Raw genomic sequence first — 23,711 nt, 5'->3', positions numbered from 1 at the left:
TTACAGTTTTGATTGAAAACTCCTTGAAAATGTATGGCAAGACTTTTGTCTAGCAATGATCAACAACCAATTTGACAGAGCTTGAAGAATTTTAAAAAAGAATAATGGGCAAATATTCAGGTGTGCAAAGCTCTTAGAGACTTATCCAGAAAGACTCACAAGTTGTAATCGCTGCCAAAGGTGATTCTAACATGTATTGACTCAGGGGTTAAATATTTATCATATCAAGATACTGTATATTAGTCTTTATTTTTCATATATATTTTTTTTTACAAATGTAAAAAATTTTCTTCCACTTTGACATTACAGTGTATTTTGTGTAGATCGTTAACAAAAACAAATGTCAATTAAATATATTTTAATCACAATTTGTAACACAACAAAATGTGGGGAAAGTCTAGGGATATAAATACTTTCTGAAGGCACTGTACATATAAACACCAAATAGTACAAATAGTCTTCATCAGAATTCAAAAAATTACGATTTTCTAAACACTGCCTAGAACTGTATGTGCTTCCTCTCCTTTACTGGTAAATCCATGAGGGTCTTTCACTCTTTGGCATCAGCAATTCCCCCTGGAGTGATGGCGAAAGTGGCCTCGTTCTCAGGCATATCAGGACTGCAGGAGGTCATAGAAAAAATGAAGCTATGAGGAGGTAGATCTTTCTCCATAAGCAAGAAAAATCACATTTGACCACTTCTTTAGAAGGGGGGTTGTTATTACTAAGGAATAATGAGAACAACATATATTGAGTGAGTGAACTTTCAGACTAATTACCTGTCAAATATCTTGGCAATTCTCAACTCTCCGCGTCCCTTCCTCAAGCTGATTCGTGTGGTGGACGCATGCGCCAGGATGTGCCCTCCAATCGGCTTCTTGGGATCAGCTTGGAACCTGACAGAAACAAGAGAAACCCTCTGATCAGAACTCCAGACCAAAACCTGTTAGAACTTTGGCCGAGTGAGTTGCTGACTTTCAGTCTAATTTCAAACCAATCCCTATTTCCTACATCTAGTTACAGTCACTTACGTCATCCCAGCTCCAGGGTCTGCAGTCATCTGGTTGGTGACAAACACTGCAACGTTGTACTCTAGGGAGAGAGCAGAATACATGAATATCAATATGTCTACATCAATGAAAGGTTTACGCAAAAGTCAAGAGTTTTTTTTTGCCAGTTCTTCTGCTGCAGACTTAAATGCAGTTTGCATATATGTCTGCAAGAGAAGTCGCCAGACCTTCAGAGATCTTCTGCAGACGGGAGAGCATCTGGGCCAGCTTCTGCTGTCTCTCTGCCAGCTCCCCTCGGCCAGAGAAATCTACCCGGAACAGAGCCATGATGGAGTCTATGATCTGAGGGGAGAAAGGGAAAAGACGTAGAGACACAAGACATTATAAATGTGTATAAAACATAATGCATGATACCTGTCGGCATTAATTAAAGTGTTAACGAAAGATAGGTACAGTGATGGAAGTTGACAATATGAAAATATAACTATCATAAAACAAAGTGACATTGATTATCTTTTCTTTGCATTAATACCAGAAGTTTGAAGACGCCACCCTCCTCGTGGAATTTGGCTGCCACAAAATCCAACAGCTCCATCTGGTGTTCACCTGAAGTTGAAATCCAATTATGTATACAGTACAAATGCTTAATTGTCTGATGTCATAGTACCAGTTAGGAAATACAGCAGTCAGCTTCAAATGTACACAGTATTATTTTTAATACAAACAACAGACTCAAAATGTATACTTAACCAAATGTATACTCACTGTAGAGCCCTCAGTCCCACTCTAAATGCCTTAGATAGCTCTTTTGTCCCACCCCACACACATGCAGAGACCTCACCTGGCTTAACTGGTGCCTCCGGAGACGAAACCTCTCTCATCGTCACTCAACGCCTAGGTTTACCTCCACTGTACTCACATCCTACCATACCATTGTCTGAACATTATGCCCTGAATCTATTCTACCACACCCAGAAATCTGATCCTTTTATTCTGTTCCCAAACGCAGTAGACGACCCTTTCTTTTAGCCTTTAGCCATACCCTTATCCTACACCTCCTCTGTTCCTTTGGTGATGTAGAGGTTAACCCAGGCCCTGTAGCCCCCAGTTCCACTCCTATTCCCCAGGCGCTATCATTTGTTGACTTCTGTAACCGTAAAAACCTTGGTTTCATGCATGTTAACATCAGAAGCTTCCTCTCTAAGTTTGTTTTATTCACTGCTTTAGCACACTCCGCCAACCCTGATGTCCTAGTCGTGTCTGAATCCTGGCTTAGGAAGGCCACCAAAAATTCTGAAATTTCCATTCCCAACTACAACATTTTCCGCCAAGATAGAACTGCCAAACGGTGTGGAGTTGCAATCTAATGCAGAGATAGCCTGCAGAGTTCTATCATGCTATCCAGGTCTGTGCCCAAACAGTTCGAGCTTCTACTTTTAAAAATCCACCTTTCCAGAAATAAGTCTCTCACTGTTGCCGCTTGTTATAGACCACCCCATCTGTGCCCTGGACACCATATGTGAATTAATTGCCCCCCATTTATCTTCAGAGTTTGTACTGTTAGGTGACTTAAACTGGGATATGCTTAACACCCCAGCCGTCCTACAATCTAAACTAGATGCCCTCAATCTTACACAAATTATCAAGGAACCTACCAGGTACAACCCTAAATCCGTAAACACTGGCACCCTCATAGATATCATCCTGACTACCCTACCCTCTAAATACACCTCTGCTGTCTTCAACCAGGATCTCAGTGATCACTGCCTCATTGCCTGCGTCCGTAATGGGTCCGCGGTCAAACGACCACCCCTCATCACTGTCAAACGCTCCCTAAAACACTTCAGCAAGCAGGCCTTTCTAATCGACCTGGCCCGGCTATCCTGGAAGAATATTGACCTCATTCAATCAGTAGAGGATGCCTGGTTATTCTTTTAAAGTGCTTTCCTCACCATCTTAAATAAGCATGCCCCGTTCAAAAAATGTAGAACTAAGGACAGATATAACCCTTGGTTCACTCCAGACTCGACTGCCCTTGACCTGCACAAAAACATCCTGTGGCGTACTACATTAGCATCAAATAGCCCCTGCGATATGCAACTTTTCAGGGAAGTTAGGAACCAATATACACAGGCAGTTAGAAAGACTAGCTTTTTCAAGCAGAAATTTGCATCCTGTAGCACAAACTCAAAAAAGTTCTGGGACACTAAAGTCCATGGAGAATAAGAGCACCTCCTCCCAGCTGCCCACTGCACTGAGGCTAGAAAACACTGTCACCAAGATAAATCTACGATAATCGAGAATTTCAACAAGCATTTTTCTACGGCTGGCCATGCTTTCCACCTGGCTACCCCTACCCAGGTCAACAGCTCTGCACCCCCCACAGCAACTTGCCCAAGCCTCCCCTATTTCTCCTTCACCCAAATCCAGATAGCTGATGTTCTGAAAGAGAAGCAAAATCTGGAACCCTACAAATCAGCTGGGCTAGACAATCTGGACCCTCTCTTTCTAAAATTATCCTCCGCAATTGTTGCAACCCCTATTGCTAACCTGTTCAACCTCTCTTTCGTATCGTCTGAGATGCCTAAGGATTGGAAAGCTGCCGCGATCATCCCCCTCTTCAAAGGGGGAGACACTCTTGACCCAAACTGTTACAGACCTATATCTATCCTATCCTGCCTTTCTAAAGTCTTCGAAAGCCAAGTCAAACAAATCACCGACCATTTCGAATCCCACCGTACCTTCTCCGCTATGCAATCTGTTTTCCGAGCTGGTCATGGGTGCACCTCAGCCACGCTCAAGGTCCTAAACGATATCATAACCGCCATCGATAAAAAACAATACTGTGCAGCGGTATTCATCGACCTGGCCAAGGCTATTGACTCTGTCAATCACCGCATTCTTATCGGCAGACTCAACAGCCTTGGTTTCTCAAATGACTGCCTCGCCTGGTTCACCAACTACTTCTCAGATAGAGTTCAGTGTGTCAAATCAGAGGGCCTGTTGTCCGAACCTCTGGAAGTCTCTATGGGGGTGCCACAAGGTTCAAATCTAGGGCCGACTCTTTTCTCTGTTTACATCAATGATGTCACTTTTGCTGCTGGTGATTCTCTGATCCACCTCTACGCAGACAACACCATTCTGTATACTTCTGGCCCTTCTTTGGACACTGTGTTAACAAACCTCTAGACAAGCTTCAATGCCATACCACACTCCTTCCGTGGACTCCAACTGCTCTAAAATGCAAGTAAAACTAAACAACCTCTTCAACCAATCGCTGCGCGCACCGGCCCGCCCCTAGCATCACTACTCTGGATGGTTCTGACTTAGAAAATGTGGACAACTACAAATACAGTTGGAGTCGGAAGTTTACATCCACTTAGATTCATTAAAACTCATTTTTCCACCACTCAACAAATTTCTTGTTAACAAACTATAGTTTTGGGAAGTCGGTTTGGACATCTACTTTGTGCATGTCATTTTTCCAACTATTGTTTACAGACAGATTATTTAACTTATAATTCACTGTATCACAATTCCAGTGGGTCAGAAGTTTACATACACTAAGTTGACTGTGCCTTTAAACAGCTTCCAGAAATTCCAGAAAATGATGTCATGGCTTTAGAAGCTTCGGATAGGCTAATTGACATCATTTGACTCAATTGGAGGTGTACCTGTGGATGTATTTCAAGGCCTACCTTCAAACTCAGTGCCCCTGTGCTTGACATAATGGGAAAATCAAAAGAAATCAGCCAAGACCTCCACAAGTCTGGTTCATCCTTGGGAGCAATTTCCAAACACCTGAAGGTACCACGTTCATCTGTACAAACAATAGTACGCAAGTATAAACGCCATGGGACGACGCAGCCATCATACCGCTCAAAAAGGAGACGCATTCTGTCTCCTAGAGTTGAACGTACTTTGGTGCGAAAAGTGCAAATCAATCCCAGAACAGCAAAGGACCTTCTGAAGATGCTGGAGGAAATAGGCACAAAAGTATCTTGATCCACAGTAAAACAAGTCCTACATTGACATACGCTGAAAGGCCACTCAGCAAGGAAGAAGCCACTGCTCCAAAACCCCATAAAAAAGCCAGACTACGGTTTGCAACTGCACATGGGGGACAAACATTTTGGAGAAATGTCCTCTGGTCTGACGAAATAAATATAGAATCGTTTGGCCATAATGACCATCGTTATGTTTGGAGGAAAAAGGGGGATTCTTGCAAGCCGAAGAACACCATCCCAACCGTGAAGCACGGGGGTGGCAGCATCATGTCGTGGGGGTGCTATGCTGCAGGAGGGACTGGTGTACTTCACAAAATAGATGGCATCATGAAGGAGGAAAATTATGTGGATATATTGAAGAAACATCTCAAGGCATCAGTCAGGAAGTTAAAGCTTGGTCGGCAAATGGGTTTTCCAAATGGACAATGACCCAAGTATACTTCCAAAGTTGTGGCAAAATGGTTTAAGGACAACAAAGTCAAGGTATTGGAGAGGCCATCACAAAGCCCTGACCTCAATCCTATAGAAACTTTGTGGGCAGAAGTGAAAAAGCGTGTGCGAGCAAGGGGGCCTAGAAACCTGACTCAGTTACACTTGCTCTGTCAGGAGGAATGGGCTAAAATTCACCCAACCTATTGTGGGAAGCTTGTTGAAGGCTACCCGAAACATTTGACCCAAGTTAAACAATTTAAAGGCAATGCTACCAAATACTAATTGAGTGTATGTGAACTTCTGAACCACTGGGAATATGATGAAAGAAATAAAAGATGAAAGAAATCAAATCTCTCTATTATTATTCTGACATTTTACATTCTTAAAATAAAGTGGTAATCCTAATTGACCTAAGACAGTGAATTATTACTAGGATTAAATGTTAGAAATTGTGAAAAACTGAGTTTAAAAGTGTTTGGCTAAGGTGTATGTAAACTTCTTACTTCAAATGTACCTAGGTGTCTGGTTAGACTGTAAACTCTCCTTCCAGACTCACATTAATAAGCATCTCCAATCCTAAATGAAATCTTGAAACGGCTTCCTATTTCGCAACAAAGCATCCTTCACTCATGCTGCTAAACATACCCTCGTAAAACTGACTATCCTACCGATCCTTGACTTTGGTGATGTAATTTACAAGATAGCCTCCAACAATCTACTCAGCAATTTGGATGTAGTCTATCACAGTGCCATTCGTTTTGTCACCAAAGCCCCATATACTACCCACCACTGCGACCTGTATGCTCTCGTTGGCTGGCCTTTGCCACATATTCATCGCCAAACCCATTGGCTCCAGGTCATCTAAGTCTTTGCTAGGTAAAGCCTCGCCTTATCTCAGCTCACTGGTCACCATAGCAGCACCCACCAGTGGGACGCACTCCAGCAGGTATATTTCACTGTTCATCCCCAAAGCCAACTCCTCCTTTGGCTGCCTATCCTTCCAGTTCTCTGCTGCCAATGACTGAAACGAATTGCAAGAATCACTGAAGCTGGAGTATTATATTTCCCTCACTAACTTTAAGCATCAGCTGTCAGAGCAGCTTACCGATCATTGCACCTGTACAAAGCCCATCTGTAAATAGCCCACCCAACTACCTCATCCACATATTTATTTTTTTGCTCCTTTGCACCCCAGTATCTCTACTTGCACATTCATCTTCTGCACATCTAACACTCCAGTGTTTAATTGCTAAATTTGAATTATTTCGCCACTATGGCCTATTTATTGCCTTACCTTCCTAATCTTACTACATTTGCACACACTGTATATAGATTTTTATATTGTGTTTTATACACGTTTGTTTATTTCATGTGTAACTCTGTGATTGTGTCGCACTGCTTTGCTTTATCTTGGCTAGGTCGCAGTTTTAAATGAGAACTTGTTCTCAACTGGCCTGGCTGGTTAAATAAAGGTGAAATTTAAAAAAAATAAAATGTATATCTAAGATTGTGAAACTGCTTTCCTCAGACAATATGTTCTCAGGTTTAGGCAGTAATGATGAGAGAGGTACTGTTTAATGACTTAGTTAGACGTCTTACTGGTGTAGGCTCGGGCGTATAACACATTGTCCAGTACAGCATCATGGTCAACATTGAACCTGTCTGCTATGTCCTTCAGTCTGTCTGGACGACTAGAGGGTCACATTAGGTTAAGGAAAACCTAGGATTTCGTAAGAGACTAATGGCTGAGTCGTGAATAAAAACACTGATCCTCATAACCCTATATCCTACTTGCAAAGGTACAGGTGATTTCCCAGCTAACAACAAACGTTCTCACAACTTTAGAGAATGTTCCCTTAAGAGGCTCATTAACTAACGTTTTCATGGGAATGTTTCTGTGATGTGCAGGGAATGTTTCCAAGAAACCATTCCCTTAATGTTAAATAGAACTTACCCAGAACGTGGTTACCATGTTCTCAGAACTTAAGATACTACTGTTCTAGACACAATTCATGGGAAACTTGCAAGAACATTCATGTGTCCAGTTTCTGTAGGTTAAAATAAAATTCCATCAACATCCCACCAAACATATACAGAACATGGTTGTCATGTTCTCAGAATATACAGTACCAGTCAAAAGTTGACACACCTACATTTTTATTTATTTAGACTATTCTCTACATTGTAGAATAATAGTGGACATCAAAACTATGAAATAACACATATGGAACGATGTAGTAACCAAAAAAGTGTTAAACAAATCTAAATATATTTTATATTTGAGATTCTTCAAAGTAGCCACCCTTTGCCTTGATAACAGCTTTGCACACAATACCCAATAATGACAAAGCGTAAACAGGTTTTGAGAATTTTATGGCAAATTTATTTTAAAAAATGGATTGGAGTCCACCTGTGGTAAATTCAATTGATAGGACATGATTTGGAAAAGGACAGACCTGCCGATAAAACGTCTCATAGTTGTCAGTGCATGTCAGAGCAAAAACCAAGACACGAGGTCTGAGGAATTGTCCGTAGAACTCAGAAACAGGATTGTGTCGAGGCACAGATCTGGGGAAGGGTACAAAAAATGTCTGCAGCATTGAAGGTCCCCAAGAAAACAGTGGCCTCCATCATTCTTAAATAAAATAAGTTTGGAACCACCAAGACTCTCCCTAGAGCTGGCCGCCCGGCCAAACTGAGAAATCGGAGAAGGGCTTTGGTCAGGGAGATGACCAAGAATCCGATGGCCACTCCAGAGTTCCTCTGTGGAGATGGGAGAACCTTCCAAAAGGACAACCATCTCTGCAGCACTACACCAATATGTCCTTTAGGGTAGAGTGGGGAGATGGAAGCGACTCTCTCAGTAAAAGGCACGACAGCCAGCTTGGAGTTTTCAATGAGACCATGAGAAAACAAGATTCTCTGGTCTAATGAAACCAAGATTGAATTATTTGGCCTGAATGCCAAGCGTCACATGTGGAGGAAACCTGGCACCATCCCTACGGTGAAGCATGGTGGTGACAGCATCATGCTGTGGGGATGTTTTTCAGTGGCAGGGACTGGGAGACTAGTCAGGTTCGAGGGAAAGATGAACGGAGCAAAGTACAGAGAGATCCTTGATGAAAACCTGCTCCAGAGTGCTCAGGACCTCAGACTGGGGCAAAGATTCACCTTCCAACAGGACAACGACACTAAGCACACAGCCAAGACAATGCAGGAGTGGCTTCAGGACAAGTCTCTGAATGTCCTCGAGTGGCCCAGCCAGAGCCCGGACTTGAACCCGATCAAACATCTCTAGAGAGACCTGAAAATAGCTTTGCATTGACGCTCCCCATTCAGCCTGACAGTTTGAAATTATCTTCAGACAAGAATGTAAGAAACTCCTCAAATACAGGTGTGCCGAGCTTGTAGTGTCATACCCAAGAAGACTCAAGGCTGTAAACGCTGCCAAAGGTGCTTCAACAACTGAGTAATGGGTCTGAATACTTATGTAAATGTGATATTAAAGTTTTTTTTGGTAATAAATATGCTTTGTCACTATAGGGTATTGTGTGTAGATAGTTTTTGAATACTTTCCGAATGCACTGTATCTTAGCTACCTTAGTGTTAACTTTGCAGGCTGACTAGCACCTATTGAGTTGCAATAGCTCAGATGCCAAAATCAACTGGAAGTATCTACAAAACAAGTTTTGAAGCCTAATATTTTTTCCTCAAGTTAATGTTCACATTTCATAAATTATTATTTTGATTCAAATTATTTGATTCACCGTGGTTGAACCCAATCCCAACTTATACAATGGTTAAGTGAGTTGTTCGTTTCGTTACAAAAATAATTGTTTCAATTAATCATATGAATCGCTCCTAAAAAGTTTAGCAACTTTGTATGGCCTTATTCGCGAGTGTCGGTGGAAACTTTTTGGGGACATGACTAAAACAATACTTGCTAATAATAGCTTAACTGTTAACTAAAGGGTACAATATATTCTTCATCTGGCTACCTAGTTATTCGTCTGTTCTAAATCATATACTATAGGCCCATGAATGTTCTTGAACCTTCCCATAAAACGAGTCTACAATATTAATATTCTGAGAACATTGTAACCACGTTCTAGATAAATTCTGCTTGACTTTAACTGAATGTTCACCTAACTTTAACACCAACACAGAATATATACGGGTAACATTACAAAAACATTCTCTCTCCCTGAATTATTAGCTGGATTTATATTGATGCAAATCTGGCTTTATAGATTAGAGCTCAGATAAATTTGGATACAAGGTGTTCTCTGTGTCGATGAAGATGACTTTTCCTCCTGTGTAGCCATCCTCTCCAGGAAGTTGGGCTGTGACTGGAGAACAACAGAGACAAGGACTAAATGACAAGAACCAACCATGGAAGAATATCTGTACGTTTCTGAAAACTGACTTCCAGGACTGGAAAATCTGGGACTACTGGAAAGACCCTCAGCCATTCACTTACCACATAGTGTATGAGAGAGCTGAGTCTTGCCTGTCCGAAACTCTGAGGGAAAAAAACTGTACTGTTAAAGTGTGATAAAAACCTGACCCGGGTCAGGTCTTATACATCATGAGCATGAGATTAATCATATCTTTGACTGAGGGACACAGTCAGAAACAGAGCTCACCTCCAAATGCCTCAGTGATTGCCATGCTCTCCATACCTCCCCCAAGTAGTTTACTGCAGAGCAGACCGACGGATGAAGAGGAAAAATAGGAGTACTGTATTATACCGTAAAATGACTCAGGAAAATGTATTAATATGAAAGGTTGAGCATGTTGGGGCGAATCTTAACTCAAACTCCAGGCTTCCAGTCATGACGTGGAACACTTGTTTCCTCTTCGCACTATATTCAAATGCTGTCAGGAAACCATTGGTCTACAATGAACACAAGAGCAAATGAAAACATGTCAACTGAAGTTAATTTGATTCATGTCTTCCATACCTCATCCCCAAACCGAATCTTTAGGGACTTGATAATTAAACTAATCATGAGACACCAAAGTCCTCTATGCTGAAGGTGTCTCAGCTGAGTCTCTCACCAGAATTTTCCCAGCAGCCTCTTTGATCTTGTCCACCTTTGCTTCTGAAAGGCCCTTGATGTTACACAGGGCTCTGCGTGTGGTCATCTGGATCCCCTTTACTGTGCAGATACCCACAGACTTCAGCTTCTTTAAATCTGCCATGTTCTGAATGGATGGAGGGTGGGATAGAAGGGGGGAAAGAAAGGGGTGGTGGTGGGAGAGAATAGAGAAAGTGTTGCTTTTTTAAAAAATGTTTTACTTATTAGCTTTGAGGTGTAATCTTGAGTTTATCTACCAACTGACCCATGACGAAGTTTCTTTAAACACTCAAGGGTCAGGGCAGACTACTTTCCTAGACCTTGGTTTCAGATATACTCACAATTCCATGCTTCTGTAGTGTGTCTATGTCTTGGAAAAATGACTCCTGTTGGTAAAGAACATGACAAAACGTGTTTGAAACTATGTTGAGAAGTAAAATATTCTGCCACTGACTTAGGCTAGATGAAAGTAGTGTAGAAATTGAGTTACCATTACCAAACAATATATTAGCTAGCTATGTTATGAATGATTAACAATGAGTGACAGCTAACTTACTAGCTACAACAAGCCATTCTACCTGGGGATAAAATAACATGTACTGTATCTAGCTAGTAGTAGCTACGAGAATGCTAGTGGCAAACCAAACTGACAACCACAGCCAGGCTAGCAAGCAAGCTAACATTAGCTAGTTTAGGCAGGTTACCTCATCATCTTGATATCCGGCCTCATCCTCCACAACTTGATCCTCGGCTGCTTTCATCTTGATTAGCGCAATGTAGTTAGCTACTAGTAACGTTGCTCTTGAACTAGATGTTTTTTGTTTTGTTTCAGCGAGCTAGCTGCTAGCTAACGTTATAAGCTACCAGTTAATAAATGGGGCAGAGGAAATAACATTTCTTGCGATGTCAGCAAGCGATCTGTTAGCTACCCAACGTCAGCTATAGCTCCTGAAAGATGTTATCAACATCTACAGAATGAGGTTGCTTCTTTCACTAACTTCACAACCCTGTAAAATGTTGCAAAGCTAATGATGACCTTATCAAGATGAAAAATTACTTGCCACCTGATTTCTTCTTGAGGTGGCGGGAATGTTTGACGCTCGTGCTGAAAGTTGAGAGCTGTCAATCATAAAAGTTACTCAGGAGAGGCTCTCCTCAGCAACAATCAAGTGAAATGTCAAACTGTACACGCGAGATGCTCTCCTCAGCAACAATCAAGTGAAATGTCAATCTCCTCAGCAACAATCTTTGGTAGTGACTGATCTTGATGCACAAAAGCCACAGTCAATTTGTAGCATGTATCTGTAAGATACCTGTGCTTTACTACAGTATACAAAATGGAATGTCTCTGATAGAGAAGGAAAGTAACCTACATGTAAATAATCAAACAAGTTAACCGTAAAGAGGGCAAAGCAGCACGTTACATTTCCCTGCACCCATCTAGCATATATGATCATACAACTTTTTTTGTAATGTCCATTTCGTTGGTGTTTTTATTCCTGCATTCAGGTTGAACACACAAGACAGAATTTGCTCGTTGCAAAGTTAAGAGAACATACATTCCAAAGTGACAATAGAAAAAAGTTACTGACATTCTCTCAGGCTTGACAGGACTATGTGTACATTGACATAATATCTTTAGAGTTATACCGTATGCAGGGAAAGTGCCGTTTGAATCTTATCAAAATATACTTTCTGTGATGCTTTTTTTTTAATGGCTTTAATGCCCGCAAATGAAACAATGTCTCAAGCGACAGGTGACATACATACTCTTATCACCAATGCTTTTGCAAAACCAGCAGACACTATAGATCTCAAGGACCAGCTGTGATTGTGAATATGACAGACATGACTGACATCATAGCTCTACCATGATTTTCCCACATACAAGTGGAATGAACACGTTCCCAAACCAAACACAGGTTACAACAGTTTCAAGGCCATATGTAGCTACAGACCCACATGAAGAAAAAAAAAATATTCAGATCACACACCACTATTGGTAACCTCCTATAACCACAATAATATCCCAATTTCTTCAATTATCCACCTGATCCAAATCCCTTGGTTCACATACATATTTACATCGCTATGTATAAAAAAAAGAAATTAAGTAAAAACAGTGCTCAGAAGACAGTGTGCAGAAGTCTCTGCAGGATGTTGAGTAAGAGAGACAGCGAAAGGGACATTCGTTATTGCAACACCCATGAAGTGGCATCACCCTCCTCTAATCTCCTTAAATGGACAATCCTGGATGTTGGAAGGAGCACATGTGCTGACCAGATGCAGCTTTGTATCCTCTTATTTGTCTCTGTGTCTCTCTCTCTCTCTCTCTCTCTCCTTCCAAGTCTCCACTCTCCCTCATTGGTTGAAGCGCTAAGGCTGTCGGAGGGACATTGGTCACATTTTCACTGGAGCGGGAGGCATCAGCCCTGGCATCCCACCTGACATCCCTGCATTGGGGCCCAACAGGATCTACACAAGGAAGGGGCATTACAAAAACATTTGTTCATTGACAACATTGCAGATCCTAATGACTCCTAATGAAAGAGTGATTTGCCCAATTCCAAATCCAACCCTTTTCACGTAGATCGAAAAGTATAGGATAGGTATACAGTGAGCACCAAAAGTATTGGGACAGTGACAATTTTGTTGATGTTTTGGCTCTGTACCTCCGCACTTTGGATTTGAAATTATACAATGACTATGAGGTTAAAGTGCAGACTGTCATCTTTAATTTGAGGGTATTTACATCCACATTGGGTGAACTTTCTACAAATTACTGCACTTTTTGTACATAGGCCCCCCCCCCCCCCCATTTTAGGGGACCAAATGTATTGGGACAAATTCACTTACGTGCATTAAAGTACTCAAAAGTTTAGTATTTGGTCCCATATTCCTAGCCTGCAATGATTACATCAAGCTTGTGACCCTACAAACTTGTTGGATGCTTTTGCTGTTTGTTTTGGTTTTGTTTAAGATTATTTTGTGCCCAATAGAAATTCATGGTAAATAAAGTAGTGTCATGAGTCACTTTTATTGTAAATAAGAATATAATATGTTTCTAAACAAAACTACATTCATGTGGATGCTACCAGTATTACAAATAATCTTGAATGAATCGTGAATAATGATGAGTGAGAACGTTAGAGGCATAAATATCATAACCAGCCCAAACATGCTAACCACCCATTATTGTAATGGTGAGAAGTTAGCATGTTTGGGGGGTATGATACTTGTGTGTCTAACTTTCTCACTCATTATTATTCACGATTCACTCACTGTCCATAATCATGGTGCTGTGTCACGGTCCCATTACTTTTGGAGTTCACTGTAGCTATATGATTATATCTCCACCTTGCTGTCTGATATGCTATACAATTTGTGTGTACTTTTGGCCATATTGCATTTTTTTCTTCAGACATAAACAAGAGCCAAGACCATAATAGTAGGGCCTAGGTTGTGTATTTGGAACTGAACAGCGTCTGTCAGTGGGATAGTACAGTACCTGTCTCTGCTGCTGTAGCTGCTGCTGCTCCAGCTGTAGTCTCTCAGTCTCAAACACCACCGGAAGGACCAGGATCATGAACGAGGTAGTGCCCACCCACAGGGCAGCGCGGGAGAAACTAAGAAACACAGAGGCAGGAGGGGAGATGGAAAGGTGGGGGTAAAATAACAAAACAGACGTGGAGAAAGAACTGGAGTAGAGAATAAACACAGAGATGGCCTAACTGATTGTCCTTGGCAAGATCAGGGACAGGCAGGGAAAACAGTCCTTGGAATACAGAGGAGCTGTTCAGAACTGGGAATGCAATATAGTGCTCCATCCACACACAGCTCCGTCTTCATTGTCTGTGTGTATTGTGAAGATTAGCCCAATAATGGACTAAAGGAGCCTAACGTTACTCGTTATAGTCCAAGGACCTTACATTTTCTGTTTAGAGGCAAATTATCTAATCCCCCTAAACGTGAATCGATTTTCAATTGCTATCATATCACATCAAAATAATTTCACAAATGCAAAATATACACTTACTGTTATAACACAGTTGGAGCTGACAGTATTTCTCACGTTTGTGGCGTCCATCTTCTGTTTACACACAGGTGTTTGGATATGCAAATAGCTCATTAGCACAGGTATTTGGACTGTCTTCCGTCTGTTTTCCGTAAACAAGTGCTGTAACATGGAAATTTGGCCATGTTGGACCCCTAACCCCATAAAGGTATAGTAATTTCACCTTTTATTCCTATTATTATTTCTTGCTGATATGAAAAATACTTTTCTTATGTTTCTCAACCATACCGCAAGCGATGCGTGTTAACATTTAGGGCAAGCGTCGGCACACTTTACAAAACTACCCCAGACACTATCGTCAATAGGCACTAAAGGTAGTTAGCGTCTATGAATGGGGTAGATGAAGATCTAAAACGAGAGGTCTACTCTAAGGCTGCTGATACACCCAGAGCAGCAACAGCAGTTTTTAGGAGAACATTTACCTGTACAGCTTCTTGGCCACAGTGACTGAGCCCGATGCGGTCACCTCAGCCGCAGAGCGCAGTGTATCAGGGAACATCTCAGTCAAACCCCACAGCCTCTCCATAATAGTCTCATCCAGCTGAGGGAAGGGAGACACAAGGAAGTTACTACAACACAGATAGCATGGTTATTTTAGACCCAATAAAAGAATGGAGGTACACTAAATTACCAAAAGTATGAGGATACCTGCTTGTCGAACATCTCAATCCAAAATCATGGGCATTAATATGGAGTTGGTCCCCTCCTTTGCTGCTGTAACAACCTCCACTCTTCCGGGAAGGCTTTCCACTAGGTACACTAGTGTTGTGGAATATTTGTTACAACAGCTCATCCCAAATTCTGCCACCAAACTAGGTAGACAGCCACAAGAGCATTAGTGAGGTCGGGCAATGATGTTGGGAGATTAGGCCTGGCTCGCAGTCGCCGTTCCAATTCATCCCAAAGGTGTTCGATGGGGTTGAGGTAAGGGCTTTGTGCAGGCTAGTCAAGTTCTTCCACAACGATCTCGACAAACCATTTCTGTATGGACCTTGCTTTGCGCATCTGATCATTGTCATGCTGAAACGTGAAAGGGCCTTCCCAAACTGTTGCCACAAAGTTGGATGCACAGAATCGTCATTATAGGCATTAACATTTCCCTTTACTGGAACTAAGGGGCCCAGCCCAAACCATGGAAAACAGCCCCAGACCATTATTCCTCCAAACACCAAACTTTACAGTTGGCACTACGCATTCGAGCAGGTAGAGTTCTACTGGCATCTGCCAAACCCAGATTTGTCCGTCGGACTGCCAGATAATATAACATGATCCATTTCTCCAGATAATGTTTTTCCACTGTTCCAGAGTCCAATGGCGGTGAGCTGGATGCGGCTGAAATATCCGAATCCACTCATTTGAAGGGGCGTCCACATACTTTTGTATATATAGTGTTCCAGTTCTGTTGGGGTACTAGTTAGCACTGTAAACTACAGATTACAGAATGACACTTTTTTTTTTTAGCTTTATTTTACTAGGCAAGTCAGTTAAGAACAAATTATTATTTTCAATGACAGCCTAGGAACAGGACTGCCTGTTCAGGGGCAGAACGACAAATTTTTACCTTGTCAGCTCGGGGATTTGAACTTGCAACCTTCCGGTTACTAGTCCAACGCTCTAACCACTAGGCTACCGCCCCACATGACTGTTCTTACAAGGTACCCACACCATGGGACATTATTTTATTTCATTACATTTACAGTACAGTCAATTACAGTACAGATACATGTACATGTAAAACAGATATTATAGATGTACATGTGAAAGTTAGCTAGCTAGCTACCACGGTAACGTTAGCAAACAAGCTAGCAATTACTCGCATAACGAATGACCCTGAGTAGTTACAGCTAGCTAGCTAGTCAAATAGGCATACCACTCAAGTGAAACTGTACGTGTGATCGTGCATGACTGTTATGGGGTGACATGTGTCAAGTTTCCATTCATCTTTACCTCTTCATCTTCATCTTCGTCAATCTCGCCTTCTGGGGGACGGGTCTCGACTGGGCCTGCAGCCGGTGATAGCTCTTCGATTCCAGCCATGGAAAACTGTTCTCGCGCCGCTTACCAGCCTGTGTGTTTAGTTAATTTAAAATGTACCTCAATTGGTGGAAGGGCAAATCAGTATTTTAATGTTTTATCGTGGAATTATTGCATTGGTCCCGGCTTGCATAAATATTGGACCCAAAAGGTGAGCATTGGTCCTGCGACAATCTGAGGTCACTCGGTTAAAAGCTACATGTGCGTTGGATGACGGCAAAAATGGTTACTTGCCTGGCTAGCTAAAATAAATTGCGCCCTCTGTTGTACGAGAGGTCTAACCAGTGTGTTTTGGGATTGAACAAAAAACGATAAAAAATATATATATGTTATGAAGATAGTTTATAGTATTTCTGTATTAGAAATTGTGGTCTTTGGGCTAGTAATCCACTATAAGAACAGCCTCAACATTTTTGATTTCCAAATGCAATCTATTCGTAAGGAGTCAGCATCTCCCCTTTCTATAAGCATTATTGGAATTTCAGGTTGTTGCTTTTTATTTCACTTTTATAAACATGAAAGTCATTTTCACTAACATTCACTGAGTGAGCAAGAAGCAAATGCAGCTGACTATTCCTTTGGAATGTCATTCTTCCCTAATCTATTTTCCTTTTCCATGCAGTGCCTTTCAAAATCAATAAGGTTAGGAAAGGAGAGGCAGGTCTTCATCATGGAAAAGTTTGGGACGCAGGGAATCCTTATTGTTTACATCCTTCCATCTCGTACGCTGGGGGCGGGCGGATCCACCCTCATTCTTTAGAGTTCACGTCATTGTAACGGTGTTTTTTGTGAATGAAAGAATCCAACCCCACAGAACAGAGTAATTCCGGGAAAAGGCGAACTGACATTTTGTCGCTTGACTCGCTTCGACTTGAACACAGTATTTGACGTTTCCCCGTGTTTTAAAAACATTTTTTTTATACAATTGTGTTGACAACTGAAGGACTGGCAGCTGGTACTCTCCAACGACATAGCCAAGGACAAGTAAGTAGGCAGCTGTTTGCTTTTCTGGTTAGCCACCTAGCATTGGCTAATCCATGTTGCTGGCTAATGTGCTAGCTAGAGTACTAGCTAACGTTAGCATGTTGTTTAGTTAGCCTTGCGAAATTGTTACAATTTGGCAACAAAGACACGACCACATTCACTATTTACATATCTTAGATGCGTGTCAAGTATTATACTCGATATTTGGTGTTCTGTTTAAAATTGTGTAGGTTCTCATAAAATTAACGTTTTAAACGTTGCTAAAAGAAATGGGTGGCCACCTGCGCACTTGCAATGGCCGTGTGTTTACTATCGCATCGAGTTAGCGTAGCATGGCGCACCTAGCTCGCCAGCTCCCTTCCGTATAAGGAAATGGGTGGATTGTTATTGAGAATTAAATGTTTAGGTAGGCAGGCATCTTTAATTCCGGTAATAACGAAAGTCGGTTTATGAAACAACAATATATTTTGAACGGTAAATATAGCTTTGTGTTTCTGCTTCTCAGCTAGTTTTTAATGATGTATTGAAACGTAATTTGGTCGACATCTAACGTCAGCACTGTATTGTGTTACAACACTATTATTAGGCACAAAATACTGCTTTAAATTGAGAATTTGAGGAAACGTGTATGTTAAATATTTAATGGAGTTTTCTTTTACAAACTGCATGTAAGAGAGTGATTGTAGTCGCGCGTAAGACACTAGCGGTGCGCAGCTTATTGCTGAATCACTATGACTTTATGAAATGGTCATATCGGTTTACAACGGCGCCTCGTGGTAGGACAGTCGTTGAGTATACAGTCACTTCCCACGCATTTCAGAAAACGGTGAGGTCAAGGATCCACCGAAAGCAAACTCAGTCTTTCTTTAGGTTTAGAACAATCATTATTATCAGGTTTAGACTAGACAATGTAAGGTTGTGAGTGATTATGACAACATGGTGAGGATAGCTTACATCAAAGACAAGAATAACTGATAAAGTAACACTCAAAACACGGATTCCATTTGTCATGAATAGATAAGATATTAGAATGTTTAAAAAAATATCCTCAGAAATCCGAGTTTCACATGCAAGAGTACAACCAAGCCAGCCTCCAATGAACCTTGCTTTGAGCATTTGGAAAAGCACTATGTCCAATCCATTAGGTTATTACTGTATTATTACCAATGTTTTGGAGAGGCCAGTTCTGTTATGAGTGTTAGGAAGAAGTGGTTACTAGTGTTTGAGGGGAACGCCTGCTTTGAGCAATGTGGGATGGGCACATGATAGGCCTAACTTCCCTTCACGATTCCAGCTGGGAGAAATCTTCAACATTCAAAAATTGTGGCATGTTTTTTTTCTTATTTATTTTTTTCCAAAAGAAAATCTTCAGTCCAAGATTGAATATCTTTATATCCTACTATACCAAGCAGTATATAGGGGAAATAATATTTCTCAAGTGCTTCAACTTAATTGAATGGCCTTTCTCTCACTCCCTCTCTTGTAGATCGTCTGTAACTCAGTGTTTACTGGTGTCGGAGACAGAGGATAAAGCCAGACCATGACGTCAGAAAGAAGCAGCAAAGCCCTGAAGGTAGAATTACAAAACATTTAAGTTGGGAGTTTATTCAATTTTAAAGTACATTTTACACATACTTTGCAAAGAAAATGGTCAAACTCTCCATCCCTCTCCAGGTGAAGCGAGAGTGTGGTGAGAATGTTCCGGTGTTGTCGGACAGCGAGCTCATGTCCTTGTCTGTACGGGAGCTCAACCTCCACCTACGGGGTCTATCCCGTGAGGAGGTCCAGAAGCTCAAGCAGCGCCGGCGCACCCTGAAGAACCGTGGCTATGCGGCCAGCTGCCGGGTGAAGCGCGTGTCCCAGCGTGAGGCCCTGGAGCAGCAGAAAAAGGAGCTCCAGAGGGAGGTGGAGAGGCTGGGTGTGGAGAACGCTGGGATGAGGAGAGAGCTGGAGGGCCTGGGGGCCAGGCTGGCTGCCCTGCAGAGGTTCGCCCGTGGGTTAGAGTCTGGAGGAGGTAACATCCTGGCTACGGCCCCACGCCTGAACACAGCCTCGGTCATTACCATAGTGAAGACCCCGCCACAGGCCCACGTCCAAAGAGAGCAGGGGGGCTCCTAGGAGGAACCGATCGGGCTGGGAAGGGACTCATGCACGCACATACTCTCATCTCTCATATAGACACACACACACAGGCAGACACATGGAGAGCGCAGGAGGATTGGAGGAACACAGACAAATAGGCACTTATGAAACTCACGCGCTTAGGATGATACACATACACTCGCACACCAGGGTTTCCGTTAGGAAAATGTGACGCCAGACCTTTGAACGGCAGTGTTTTAATTTACCGGACATTTAAGATGTTTACCGGACTCATATGTATTGGGTGTGTAACCTGATTAGTGCGTCCACCCACGGTGCTCAGAATGACAAATCACATTTTGATTATGGTTATTCTTCTTAACGGGACATGGAACTCGAGGGTGCAACCATGTGAATACTTCTTACTGAATTCCGATGCGCAATTTGAAGATGTTAGAATAACTGTCCACATTTACTTTTCCTCAGCCAACAAGATGAGTAATGAACATAGCCTATGTCAATATAGCCTATTCCAACATAGCCTATTCCAAACAGACTGGGACAGTTGTGGGACGATAGATCCCAAATTCATATAACCAGTAGGCCTAGTTTACATCCCAATTTTTAAAGCAATGAGGCTCATGCAACATATCTGAAAGTTTAACTTAAAATGTTCATAAACAAATTTCTTCACATTATAGGCACAGAAATTCCAGACAAGGCAGTCGGCTATGTGTGAATGTTCGTTCCATAATACAATTGTTAGTAAAAAATAGTTTTCAAAAGCACACCACACATGCGAGCGGTTTCATGAGACAGAGTTGAAAATATCTGTTAGAAATTTAGAAAGAGTGGACCTCTAAAGGTGCAACAACTAGCATGGGCTGCTTATATGACTAGGATTGTGCCTTTCGGCTACTGGACAATGGAAGAAGGTTGATCTGAAAACCAGTAGAACATGAGAAATAGGCTACTGGTTTCAATAGAATATGGAAGCCGTTAGAAAATAATTGCCTGCACGTTTGGTTGGATTTTGGCTAGGCTACTTTGAAGCAAGGTAAGACATGCCTCATAATGTGTAGTTAAATGTTCCGGTTTCAAACAATTAAGTATATGTTTTCAAAATACATACTGCCTCCTGCTCATTGCAAAGTGGTGTGTTGACACGCTGAAGCCTGCCTAGTTGCCTATGCACTTGAATGGCGAATGGGAAGTGCGCTTCAATTAACAGTTGATAAATAAAAATAGTAGCTCTTTTTAATCGTGACCATCAAAACTGTTTTTAACACAAGATTGCAAGATTGCATATAGAATTGTTGTACAGTGATTGAGCTTATAGTAGCATGTTTCACTCCAGCAGCAACAAACAAGCTGTTTTATGAGCTGTAGAAGCAGCTCTTGCGCTACATCGACTGGTATTTCAATCAATAAATAGGCTAAAATGCATTTTCACAATGCAATTTTCCTTCTTCTCCAGGACAATAGGCCGGCGGCAATTTTAGTTATCGGCCAAAAGCCGGCTATTACCGGCTAACGGAAACCCTGTCACAAACACACACACACACACAAGTAAGGTGTTCAGTCAGTGACAAATACTCACTCTAAACCCAGCCATCACACATACAGACTCATACAGATGTGCAGTTGAGGAAACATGACTGCTGACGAGTCCGGCTGAGGCACGACAGGCGTGCAAAACAGGGACATAGACAACACCCCTCGACAAAGCCAGTCTTGCTGCTGGTGCTCTCTGATACTGCTACTCAACAGGCTGAGCCGGCTAGCGCTCTGCCTTCTAGCATGGCATCTAGCCCCGCTACACAATGTCTGGGTTAATCAGACTCTTCCACAGCTTCTTCCAATGCAAGCTTTGCGTTTTAAACGGCATCACAATTGACATCTGTACATGTCTTGGAGTGTTGTTCATCTGTACTCTTGTGTGTCGATACTATTGTGCTTCACTGTGTTGCCGTTTGTAGTGGCTACATGGGTGTATTTCAACTGCACAGTGCACATTTTGGTTTGTTATAAACGGCTTTGGTTGTAGTTGGTCATTGCTGGAAACAGTTGAAAAATCCACATCTCGTAGAATACTATGTCAATGCAAAAATCTATTGATACATTCCTTTATATTATTTTGTAATGTTTATACAAGAGACAAATGTTTGAGCGAACATTTATTCAGAGGTATTCTATTTTATTTGTATTTAAAGAATAGATATTACAAAAGCTAATGAGTGCTGTGGTGTAATGTATGTTTCAAATACCTGCGTATGACTAGTTTGGGGAAATTCTCACGTCTAATTGTTGTACTGAGTGTGTGACGATTATTTGTGTAATGTTTAACTGTCGTAATGAGCTGTTTAGATATGCTAAAAGCCGATGGTCATGTTGCTGTAAGATGATTTTAGTATGCGTGTACACCATATTTGTACTAATTTCATAGTGAGTCGAGTGGCTTGTTGTAGGGATATTATTTTTCTATCAAGTACCAAGGTGATGATACGTATTGTTATTTATGATACATTTTATTTCACGTTTGTTTTCTGAAATGGCTCGAGAGGGAGAGTAACACTGAGAAAGAACGAAGGAAAAGAATGATAAAGGAATAAAAGAATGAGGCAGAGATGAAAAGGAAAGGGATAACAGGATATGAAGGAAAGATGTGGTGGTAGAAGAGGATTTGGGAGGTGAATGAGGAAGGAGAAGAGGACCGATATGAGGTGGTGCTTAATTCAATTGAAAACCTTGTAACATCCATGATTTATCAATAAACCCCTGCTGACTCTTATTAGACTGGGGTTGACTTAATGTTCGGAAAGTAATAGCAATATGATTTAAATTGTCAATAGTGACATTGTGTTGATTACTTCTGTAAGATATATTTAGCTATCTGCTCAATATCAATGTCGCATAGCATTTATCCTCAGTAATATCTAATGTCTCATCTAAGATTATTGTCAAATTGTGCTGGATGTTTTGTTATACCGCAAAACAAAAATGGTCTTTGTATTTATTACATGTATTTTTTCTATGGTGAAAATTAAGTACATTGTCTATTTTATATATTAATAATTGAAATAAATGTTGTATATATTGTACATAAAATGGTGTGATTTATCATTTATACTGTATACAGTGCATTTGGAAAGTATTCAGACCCCTTGATTTTTCCTACTTATGTTACAGCCTTCTAAAATGGATTAAATATTTTTTGTCCTCCTTAATCTACACACAATACCCAATAATCAAAGCACAAAAAGAGCTCAGGTGCATCCTGTTTCCATTGATCATCCTTGATGTTTCTGCAACTTGATTGGAGTCCACCTGTTGTAAATTCAATTGACTGGACATTTGGAAAGGCACACACCTGTATATATATTATGTCCCACAGTTGACAGTGCATGTCAGCAAAAACCAAGCCATGAGTTCGAAGGAATTGTCTGTAGAGCTCTGAGAGGATTGTGTCGAGGCACAGATCTGGGGAAGGATACCAAAACATTTCTGCAGCATTGAAGGTCCACAAGAACACAGTGACCTCGATCATTCTCAAATGGAAGAAGTTTGGAACCACAAACTCTTCCTAGAGCTGGCCGCCCAGCCAAACTGAGCAATTGGGGGAGACGGGCCTGAGAGAAGGGCCTGGTGGTCACTCTGGGGCTGGTGGTCACTGAGTTTCATAAGTGGCTACTCTGGGGCTCCAGAGTTCCTCTGTGGAGATGGTAGAACCTTCCAGAAAGACAACCATCTCTGCAACACCACCAATCAGGCCTATATGGTAGAGTTGCCTGACAGAAGCCACTCCTCAGTGAAAAGCACATGACAGCCTTCTTGGGGTTTGCCAAAAAGGACTCTGACCATGAGAAACAGGATTATCTGGTCTGATGAAACCAAGATTTAACTGGCCTGAATTCCAAGCGTCATGTCTGGAGGAAACCTGGCACCATCAATATTTTTTTTTAAATTCACCTTTATTTAACCAGGTAGGCCAGTTGAGAACAAGTTC

At 41.5% G+C, this 23,711-nt stretch overlaps 3 protein-coding genes across 3 annotated transcripts; 1 reads left to right on the top strand and 2 right to left on the bottom strand.

Annotated features, from left to right (window-relative positions):
- Nucleotides 1-70: 70 nt before the first annotated feature.
- LOC139375638 (DNA meiotic recombinase 1) lies at nucleotides 71-11,596 on the bottom strand. Its single transcript, XM_071117441.1, has 13 exons — nucleotides 11,235-11,596; nucleotides 10,872-10,916; nucleotides 10,511-10,657; nucleotides 10,264-10,346; nucleotides 10,096-10,148; nucleotides 9,930-9,971; nucleotides 9,726-9,798; nucleotides 7,049-7,140; nucleotides 1,543-1,616; nucleotides 1,238-1,352; nucleotides 1,032-1,092; nucleotides 780-896; nucleotides 71-620 (listed from the first exon to the last, which is right to left on the bottom strand). Exons 1-13 carry the CDS (start codon nucleotides 11,289-11,291, stop codon nucleotides 551-553), a joined length of 1,029 nt encoding a protein of 342 aa, XP_070973542.1. The 5' UTR covers nucleotides 11,292-11,596; the 3' UTR covers nucleotides 71-550.
- Nucleotides 11,597-11,992: 396 nt separating this feature from the next.
- Nucleotides 11,993-16,875, bottom strand: LOC139375637 (translocase of outer mitochondrial membrane 22 homolog (yeast)). Its single transcript, XM_071117440.1, has 4 exons — nucleotides 16,553-16,875; nucleotides 15,028-15,146; nucleotides 14,039-14,156; nucleotides 11,993-13,005 (listed from the first exon to the last, which is right to left on the bottom strand). Exons 1-4 carry the CDS (start codon nucleotides 16,640-16,642, stop codon nucleotides 12,931-12,933), a joined length of 402 nt encoding a protein of 133 aa, XP_070973541.1. The 5' UTR covers nucleotides 16,643-16,875; the 3' UTR covers nucleotides 11,993-12,930.
- A 394-nt stretch (nucleotides 16,876-17,269) lies between these two features.
- Nucleotides 17,270-22,339, top strand: LOC139376705 (transcription factor MafF-like). Its single transcript, XM_071119570.1, has 3 exons — nucleotides 17,270-17,623; nucleotides 19,110-19,196; nucleotides 19,298-22,339. Exons 2-3 carry the CDS (start codon nucleotides 19,164-19,166, stop codon nucleotides 19,739-19,741), a joined length of 477 nt encoding a protein of 158 aa, XP_070975671.1. The 5' UTR covers nucleotides 17,270-17,623; nucleotides 19,110-19,163; the 3' UTR covers nucleotides 19,742-22,339.
- Nucleotides 22,340-23,711: the final 1,372 nt, after the last annotated feature.

This window comes from Oncorhynchus clarkii, chromosome 20 (genome assembly GCF_045791955.1).
Source record: "Oncorhynchus clarkii lewisi isolate Uvic-CL-2024 chromosome 20, UVic_Ocla_1.0, whole genome shotgun sequence".
NCBI classification, from domain to species: Eukaryota; Metazoa; Chordata; class Actinopteri; order Salmoniformes; family Salmonidae; genus Oncorhynchus; species Oncorhynchus clarkii.
This window is presented reverse-complemented; position numbering and strand designations above follow the sequence as displayed.

Coding starts and splice junctions, on each gene's coding strand:
- LOC139375638 (XM_071117441.1), bottom strand. CDS start 11,291: ATGAAAGCAGCCGAGGATCAAGTTGTGGAGGATGAGGCCGGATATCAA. Junction 9,799..9,929: donor GCTCTCTCATACACTATGTG/GTAAGTGAATGG, acceptor GTTGTTCTCCAG/TCACAGCCCAACTTCCTGGA. Junction 1,617..7,048: donor ATACGCCCGAGCCTACACCA/GTAAGACGTCTA, acceptor TTTCAACTTCAG/GTGAACACCAGATGGAGCTG.
- LOC139375637 (XM_071117440.1), bottom strand. CDS start 16,642: ATGGCTGGAATCGAAGAGCTATCACCGGCTGCAGGCCCAGTCGAGACC. Junction 15,147..16,552: donor ACGAAGATGAAGATGAAGAG/GTAAAGATGAAT, acceptor CCCTTCCCTCAG/CTGGATGAGACTATTATGGA. Junction 14,157..15,027: donor GTGGCCAAGAAGCTGTACAG/GTAAATGTTCTC, acceptor TGTGTTTCTTAG/TTTCTCCCGCGCTGCCCTGT.
- LOC139376705 (XM_071119570.1), top strand. CDS start 19,164: ATGACGTCAGAAAGAAGCAGCAAAGCCCTGAAG. Junction 19,197..19,297: donor GAAGCAGCAAAGCCCTGAAG/GTAGAATTACAA, acceptor ATCCCTCTCCAG/GTGAAGCGAGAGTGTGGTGA.